This window comes from Sander lucioperca, chromosome 8 (assembly GCF_008315115.2).
Source record: "Sander lucioperca isolate FBNREF2018 chromosome 8, SLUC_FBN_1.2, whole genome shotgun sequence".
In the NCBI taxonomy this organism is placed as follows: domain Eukaryota; kingdom Metazoa; phylum Chordata; class Actinopteri; order Perciformes; family Percidae; genus Sander; species Sander lucioperca.
Window position 1 is genome coordinate 1,506,733 of NC_050180.1, and position 9,168 is coordinate 1,515,900.

Below are 9,168 nucleotides of genomic sequence, written 5' to 3' on the forward strand. Positions count from 1 at the left end.
GACAGAAAATAAGCACAGCAGAGACAACAGACAGTTCGGACCTCCGTGTTTGACTATATACCCTTAAATGTTACATTTACGGCTGAAAATGACCACAGAAATAAACTAGTTTGCCTATTTCACATATCTTCATAGCATTTCAAATCAAGTTTGTCTACCCGGAAATGATTTTTGTGTTAGCTCGACATCGCAGTGATTCAGTCTATACTGGAATTACTTGAGATCCACAAACAAGAACCAATCAGAACATGTCCCACTTGTAACAGCCCTGAAACGGAGGTTCAGAGAGACACCTGTGTTTACAAGTCAAGCAAGGAATGTAACCTAATTAGGCTAAATAAAACAGCTGTGTGGGTTAGCCGTTAAGAGATAGTGTTTAAAAAAGCATGACCTCTTTTAATAAAACAGACTCTTTTCTTAAACCTCTAAAATATATACATGCTACTTAATGGGGCGATACATAGGCTACTTTTTGCAATCACGGCCATGTGGAAGTGTGAGAATTCCCATTACTTCTATCAGTAAGTGAAGGCAGCTGTAGTGCACTCATCAGGAGGAGGGGCGAGTGTGTGAAAGGAAGAAAGGGTGGTGTTTTGGGTTTGCTCCCACTCTGAAGTGGTTCTTTGGCTCAGCACTGAAGTTATGCCACACAGCTGAACACGTTTACCATCACATGAGAGCACTTCTCCTTTTGTGACTGTTGACTAGCTTTTGCTGTCACAGCTTGGACTTTGAACAACTGCAAGAATGTGTTTTTTTATGGTTGAAAAGCAATATGTTTCTGACCCTGTACTAGGACTACGTGGCCTGTACATGTGAACATTTTACTACATCACTTTTGAAGACCAAAATCTACGTGTGCCAGTTTTTCAGAAGGACATCTGGGCAGTAGTGTGTAGTAACAAAATTATACCATGGTCTAGGAGAACACTCAATTCTGATTGGCTGCAGGGTGTCCATTAAAAAGTGATATAGGAAACCTACTAAGGAGTCTTTTAAATGAATGCGCTACATTAAAAGAAAACAAAAGTCTGAATGTTATTTTTGAGTGTAGTTTGGGGGTGGCATTACCTCAGACCATAGGGACTTTGCCTGAGAACCCGAGGGTCGCTGGTTCAAGTACAGAGTGTGGACTGGTAGCTGGAGAGGGGCCAATTCAGCTTTTTCAGCAAGGCACCAAACCTGCTCAGGTCACCTTTAATGGGCAGCCCCCTCACTCTGACATCTCTCCATTTGTGCATGTATAGGTCCTGGGCATGTGTGTGTATTTCGGGCCTTTGTGTAATGTGTAACACCAAGTAATTACCCCTTGCGGGATTAATAAAAGTATGTTTTCTTCTTCTAGTCCTTCAGTGCCTCGTCCTCTGAACACCACAGGATGGCAATAACACACAAGCTGCAGGAAGTAAGTTACACTGCCCCTCTGGACTGATTTGTTTCACAGCGATCATCTCTCATCCCTTTCGCTGTTCAGCTCGCTACTTTAGGCTGTGGCCGACACATGGCGCATCATTTCTTCGTGAAAGCATTGATTTGGGGACAATGGCATGGCTGGATAGCTAGCTTGTCTTGTTGTTAAACATACTGTCAAATTATATTTACTGATTGTCAACCGTACACTATGTTATCGACTTTGATCCTTGTTAGCATAGCGCTAGCTTTCTGGCTCGTAGCTGAGCTGAAGGGTTCTTTGAGCTGAGCGGACTATAAATATCTCCCGTTGCTAAGGTAGGCAAGTCGTATCTAAGGCACGTCCTATTTACTGGAGCAGTGAACAATGTTTGCATTGCATAAGAACCTTATAGGATGGTTGCAATGATTGCCAGGTATTAGTCAAACCCTCAGGTGTTACCAGGCAAACAGTTATTGTTTGAAAAAAATAGATTTTGATTGTAAAATGCATTGAAATGTAAATGGTCTTAAAAAATGTTATTTGGCAAGTGACCAAGCGGGTTAATGGCTGAAGAGGTGTTTCATTATCAGAATTAATTAATGAATGGACGATGGCGAGGCCAGAACTGTCCAACACACAGCCGAGATAAAAAAAAAAAAGTGATGGCTGACACTCAATTAACATACTAACCTAACATACTTTCTAGCCAGTACTCCGCACTTTTTTATGATTCTATCGTGACGAACCAAACCAAATGCAGGGGTTCGGTGGGGCTCGTCTCTTTGTGCTGCCGTTGTTAGTTTACCGGAGTGTGTGGTGTACCATTCTTCCCTTGCATTTCTGTTTCCTTTTTTTCCTTCAATTTTGTTGCATGTATTTTGCGCATACATTTTCTAAGTATGTTACAAATTAAATTTTAGGGCATGTATTTAGTTTATAGTTTAGTTAGTAGTAGTGGAATACATTTTAACAGTAACCATCCCAACACCTAACGCCTATCAGCCAAAGAGCCATTGGAATATATAGTTTAGTTATTTAGAGTTTACCCGCTTCCTCCTCGGCAACACGCCCATCTACCTATAGTACACCCGTCTCATCAATTACCACTACACCCTACACTGCATAGGGGTCATTGTCATTTTAATAATTAAAATATTCATATATATATCATGATATTCTCCTAATTATCATTTCTACATTAAATACACATACAACATAAAGGCTAAGTTAACAAAATTTGAATATGTTTATTGAGCTGAATAGTTCACATATTTACATAAAAACATGAATCATTACAACAAAATAGACAACCACAATGTAAAAGTGTTTTGATAAAAACATCATTTCAGAAGGCACGTTTCTTGCAGAGTTTTGTAAAATATTTTGTTAATGTACAATGTTATAATGTAATATGATGTTAATCCATGAAATTTAGAATTTTGTGTTTGTTTTTTTTTACATTTGCACAATACAGAGGACTAACATATAAGCTGTGAATATGTTTCATAAATATACTGGGATATACCGCATATCCCTGTTTCTTCAGTTGAATGGATATGTATAACCACAAGCTCATGCATTTCAAAATGCCAAGAATCAGCTGCACCCGATCCCACCCTTACCTCTATGTATTGACTACTGTAGTCTAAAAGAGGCATAGAATAAGTGAAAGGACCTGAATGAGCCGAGAACACAGAGCAGAAGTTTGCATCTGGGCCCCAGGGCCAAAGGTGGTCTGTAGTAACCACTGATTTCATCTGCTACATCAGAATCACCTTTTATTTTAAACTTAACAGCATTATGCTCTGTTAGTGGGTCTGATGACTGCGAAACACACTTCTCATTTGACACAACTCTGAGTCTTACCAGATAAATGATGAATGTTTAAAGAAGTTTTTTACTACTTTAAAGTCTCTATCCACTACACAGCCCTTCAAGAAAACTTTTAAATAAATAACTTTAAAAGCTATAGTTAGGACTGGTGTGTTAACTGCATGCCACATTCATCAGAGCACACAAGGCCATATTACCTCTTAAGTTACCATATGCCCGCTTACTAGTGGTGTGCAATACTGCAATACTTGGTATTGATCCGATACCAAGTAAATATAGGTCCAGTATAGCCGATAAGATACAGATACATTTTAGTAATTAAGGTGGATGCATCATCAAATTGCCAAATCTGAATGAATTTTTATGACCTTTAAGTGTTTTAAAGTGTTTCAGAATTCATCGGTATTAGGTATTTTCCCGAATGATACCCTGCCCCAAGTTTGAATCAGACACGTAAAGGCTTTCTGACAGAAATGATACTATATGAATAAATTAAGTCAAAGGAGGGTCTTGTATATTCATACAATGCAATTCAACACAATATAATACAGTGTGTCAGTCACTGCTCCCCCTTGAAGTTAATTGTGGGCCACACTAGGGAAGACATTCGGGCTTGTCGGTTCTTGAAAAATGTTTTGGAACAGGAGCTGTGGTGTACAGCTCCGGCCTGCAGAGTGCAGTGTGTGTTCACAGTGTGTGTGTTCGGCTGCTGTCTGCAGTAGTGCTGAGGCCCTGGATGTTCATACTGATCAGTCCAGAGTCTGTGATTTGCAGGTCTGTGATCTCACAGCTGGGTGATCTTTTTGACGTCCTTCTCTCCGCTGTGGTCATCGTTATCAAACTCAAAGGCACTGTTGTCCACAGCGTGTCCGTTCTTTTTTGCTGAGTCACTGTCGCCAGCTTCCAGGGATGGAGCCTCACTGTCTGCATCAGCTGAACCACCGCCACATCTCTTTTTATACACCTGGTAGGCTGCAGAGGAAAAACCATATGGATTCAGAGCCATCTTGCCATATTATGCTTTCAGCATATTTTTGAGCAAACACTACCTTTGAGGTTACTCTTGACAATATTCTAGACAGTATTTGTCATTGTTTTAGATTGATGCAATAATAATAAACATTTGCATAAAACAATTTCTCCGCTCTCATGTTGGTGAGAGAATTAAAAAACTTGAAAATGATCCCTAAAAGTACATTTAGAAAAGATAAAAAATGTGCGACTAATTTGCGATTAATCGCCAGTTAACTTTGGAAAATTATATGATTAATCATGATTAAATATTTTAAACGGTTGACAGCCCTACTACCTACATATTATTTTAGTGGTAGATGATAACATCCAGTTTTGACTAAAATGCTTCCACCGTTTAAAAAATGCCGTCCTGAACTGTGTATGCGTCTGCCTGCTAAACTCTCACCTCCCACACATATGATTGCCACCACCAGCTGGAAGATGCTGTAGATGAGCGGGAATGCAAACATGACTTCCAACTCAGCAGGGCTGAAGGACAGCTGGACAATGGTGCTGCACAGCTGCGAGTTCTGGAAACCCGTCTCCAATGCGATGGTTCGACATCTGAACAAAACAGGGATTTGGGGTTTGTTGATGCAGAAGTGGTTTCAGGATTTATACAATTTAATTAAAGGGAAACTTGTTTTGTTTTTTAGACCTGGACCCTGTTTTCCCATGTTTTTTGTGTCTGAGTGAATCGTGGGGACAACAATCTTTGAATACGGTCCGGTATTGAGCAAAACTGCCGCACTCAGCAACATAAATGCGAAATTGCGCACCTTCAGTTTCCGTCCACTAAAAGTGCTTGTTTTGCCACTGACAGGCTCAAATTATTATTCTAAGTGTCTGACAACATTATGAAAGGATCCCTACAGAGATAGACCTTTTTGTTAAAAGAGTAAGATCCTTTTTGTTTAACATGAAACAGCCCCGAAATCACTTTTATCATCATAAAACACACTTCACTCAAAGTCAAAACCAGTCTAGTTTCGTCTAAACACTGCTCCAACAATCACCTCTCTGGTTTGTTTGAAACCAATTTTAAAGATGTTTGTTAATTAGTAACTTAGACAACAATGGAAAAGAAATTATGAAGCAAATATAAATGTAAATCAAGCAGATACAGGATTTATTTGACAAAATTGGTATATGCCAATATCACTAAAACACTGTCTGGTCATACCTGTACCAGGGTTGACCCGCAAAGCGGGCCGAGAAGAACCCTAGGCCGAAACCAATGAAGGGGAAGATAGTTCCGATAATCCACAGGGCGGGAGCAATGGTCCAGGAGGACTGGTAGAGAATTCCTCCAACCACAGCTATGATGATAATGAGAGCGAAGCCTGCGATGGACCCTACCTGTTTCAATGGATAAAGCCACGTGTGTAAATGTAAAAAAAAACCTTGATCAAACATCATATTCACAAAATAAGTTGAGTCATATTTAGATTCCTACCTTGAGGATCTTTTTTGCTAGGTGGGGCCACCTGCGTTTAACAAAAATCCCAGCACCAATTGGGATAAGAAGGGCCACCAGAGTGATACCTAGATACATAGGAGGATACATAGATTTCATTTCAGCACATGATTATAGGATGATAATAACCCTGTACAGTGCTGTTGGTAGAAAACTACAAAGTGATCAAACAACCCGATAAAACAATAGGCATGGAAGCTCTTAAAGTATAAAGAATTTGTACAATTCTTACAGATTTGTCTTGCTTCTTACTTACCAATGCTGTCATATGGGATCTCGATGGTGTCGGAGGAAGTCCAGCTGGTGGTGTAAATGAGCAGGCAGAGAGGCATCATCCCCAAAGCCAGGATAGAGGAGCAGGCTGTCATACTGATACTGAGGAGGGGAGATTATGTCAAGCAAGCTTCTTTTAATAACATATTTCGTAAAATTACGCAAAAGTATATGGTGCTGGCGGGGTAGTGAAAGAAGGGCCCAATTTGGAATATGTGTTCCTCCCTGTCCATAATTTCCTAATGGTGTGCCTGACCCCATGTTAGCCTCATTAGCAACCTGCATTGGGTCAAATACAGAACCCTTTGACACATATCAGCCTAAATGGGACCTAAATTTTGTCCTATTACTAACCCATGTTGGGTGTAGAAGGATACATTGGCTGGGTGTTCCCAAGAGGTGGGCTGTAACAGTGTACTTCTCTCGCCTGTCCTGCATTTTGTGTCACGGTGCCCAGAGATGTTACGTGTGACATTTCTGGGCTGCGTAGACATATTATACCAAGTCGTATTGGCTTCATGGCCGCTGCTGACGCTTCTGAGAAGAGTAGTGTCTGGTCTCGCAGCGATTATAGCCTAACTATGGAGATTCTAATTAGAGACAACACTTTGTTTCTACTCCACGTACATCATAAAGCCTGAAAACGACTGAAATGGGTTGAGAAATGTAACCGTTACAGTGCGGAACAGACACATCTCCGCACACATTTGCAGATCTCTGTCAGCTCTTGAAGCAAAATACTTTGACTTTTAATATCTATGTACACAGTTACAGATTTGTATATGTATTTACAAATCTGAATACAGATCTGGAGGTTTGTTTTTACACCTTTATAAATCTGATTACGCATTCACAGATTCTGAATACACATTTGCAGATCCCTGTACACATCCACACATCTAAGTACGCATTTTAGAGATTATTTTACACATTTACAAATCTCGTTTCTCACACACAGATTGAGATATAGTTGCACAACATATGTGTTATTAACCATTAAACCATCCAGTGTGGTCAGGTTGGCAGGTTTTTTTTAAAATAGCTTGACAGCATGCAGTCATCCAAACACTTCATTAACTTACATTAGATAATCCAATGAGCCTGCCAAACCAGCCAGGTGGTTAGGGCTGTAACTAACGATTATTTTCACATAATTTTCATTTATAATCGATTCATCTTTTGATTATTTTCTCGATTATTCGATTAGTTCTTTGGTGTCTAAAATGTCAGAAAATGGTGAAAAATGTGGATCAGTATTCCCCAAACGCCCAAGATGACGTCCTCCAATGTCTTGTTTTGTCCACAACTCAACAAGCTATTCAGTTTACTGTCACAGAGGAGAGACGAAACTAGAACATATTCATATTTAACAAGCTGGAATCAGAGAAGTTCTTCTTTTCTCTAACAAAATGACTCAAACTGATTAATTGATTATCAAAACAGTTGGTGATTAATTTAATAGTTGACAACTAATCACTTGATTGAATGAATGATTTATATTTGCAGCTGTAGTTCCAACATCAACAAATTGAATAATCAAGAGAGGCTGCGTGGTTTTCTGTGCTGATTTGTCACTTGTATTTTTCATAATAAATGACTCATTCGATTATCAAAATAGTTGGCGATTAATTAAATAGTTGACAACCGATCGATTCATTTTTGCAGCTCTACAGCCAGGCCCAGCACGTTTCTTACCTTAGGTCCATGTCTCCATCCAGCCAGTAGCAGATGATGTTGGAGCCGGTGCCTCCGGGACAGCAGCCCATAATGATAATGACAACAGCCTGCACTGGCAGCACACCGAAGGCCAGCGACAGGGCGAAGGCTGTGAAAGGCATGATTCCAAACTGGCACAGGAAGCCAATGAGGATGCCCCAGGGTTTCTTGATGTGGCCCCACAGCTTTTTGACCTCCACGGTGCAGCCCATGGAGAACATGACCATAGCGAGCATCACAGTGAGCACGGTGCTCAGCACCAGGCCCAGCGTCTCGTTGAAGTTGCTGGGAGGAACGAGGCAGTTTGGGCCGGAGCACACTGTGGAGAGAGGGGAGCAGGCAGCAGGCACAGTTGTGGCCTTTAACATGGACATTTTGGACAATGCAACGGTAGAAGAAGAGGATAATCGGTGGCTGCCAATTAGAAAAGAGAAGACTAGATGAGAGTTTCCCTCAGGGGTTGGTAGTTCTTAAGATTCCACGAAACTTCACCAGTTTCTCCTTCTCCGATATCCAAGAAGATGATGGCTGACAGTGGCAAGAACTGCCCAGCTCACTGCTCTTTATGCCCACCCTGCCACAGCCGGACACAACTGGGAGGGGAAAAATCAGCTGAAAAAAAATCAAAAATTAACCAATACTTTATGGGGTCAGTGTTCAGAAGCACATGCATATAAAAAGAGAATCATTCTGAAATGTGAATTGTGAAAGCGCCACAGTTCCAACGTTTTCTGCCCTTTGGCCTCTTAAAACTTTATTGGACAGCTATGCTATGCAGCATCATCATCCTGCAATGCCAGTAAGGAGGGAAGATGCTTGTAGTTCTCACAGACAGCTAGGGCACACACCCTACGGACAAGGTCTTTTATTCCACAGGTCCCATAAAAGTTCCATGGCCTCGTGTTTTCTTTAATTCATTATTTTAAACCATTAAATCACGCAGGCGATGTAATAAAGATTTTCTGACACTGTTCAATAGAAGAACGTCTTACATTTCAATGTAAATCCAAGTCTCTACAATTTATCTAAATTCAGTTAAATATACACAATATTATACAATATAAAGGATTGTATTGCAGCACTGTGGAGGAAGGTCTGACAATGCGAGACTATGTTTAGCCTAACTTAGCATAAAGACTCGAGTAGAGGATGGATATCCGAACCGAGCCCGTTGGGACCCGACGGTACGCGACGGTACGCGACGGGCCGGGTTCGGACAGATATTTAGAAATGATGTTTGGGTTTGGGTCGGGCTTGGTCACATCAGCGCGATAAGGCATTGAACATTTTAAATTTAAAAAAGCTTATTATGTAGGTGCTGTGTTAACGTGCGCTTGTTACCCTGTGCGCGCTGATGCTCATCTGTTGACATTTCCGAATGCCTTCCTACAGTTGCTTAATAAAAGCGGGCTTTCCACACAAACAAACGTATGTGTCATTAGTATGAGAAAAAAACAAGATT

At 40.7% G+C, this 9,168-nt stretch overlaps 1 protein-coding gene across 1 annotated transcript; it reads right to left on the reverse strand.

Moving 5' to 3' along the window:
* Positions 1 to 2,616: 2,616 nt before the first annotated feature.
* Positions 2,617 to 8,763, reverse strand: slc10a2 (solute carrier family 10 member 2). Its single transcript, XM_031279207.2, has 6 exons — positions 7,686 to 8,763; positions 5,974 to 6,092; positions 5,697 to 5,785; positions 5,424 to 5,599; positions 4,647 to 4,804; positions 2,617 to 4,198 (listed from the first exon to the last, which is right to left on the reverse strand). Exons 1-6 carry the CDS (start codon positions 8,078 to 8,080, stop codon positions 4,011 to 4,013), a joined length of 1,125 nt encoding a protein of 374 aa, XP_031135067.1. The 5' UTR covers positions 8,081 to 8,763; the 3' UTR covers positions 2,617 to 4,010.
* Between the last annotated feature and the right edge of the window lie 405 nt (positions 8,764 to 9,168).

What these genes read in the sequence shown, in the direction of transcription:
- slc10a2 (XM_031279207.2), bottom strand. Translation starts at nt 8,080, where the DNA reads ATGTCCATGTTAAAGGCCACAACTGTGCCTGCTGCCTGCTCCCCTCTC. An exon ending in GATGGAGACATGGACCTAAG is followed by an intron (nt 6,093 to 7,685) that starts GTAAGAAACGTG and finishes TCCCCTCCTCAG; the next exon opens with TATCAGTATGACAGCCTGCT. An exon ending in GATCCCATATGACAGCATTG is followed by an intron (nt 5,786 to 5,973) that starts GTAAGTAAGAAG and finishes CTATGTATCTAG; the next exon opens with GTATCACTCTGGTGGCCCTT.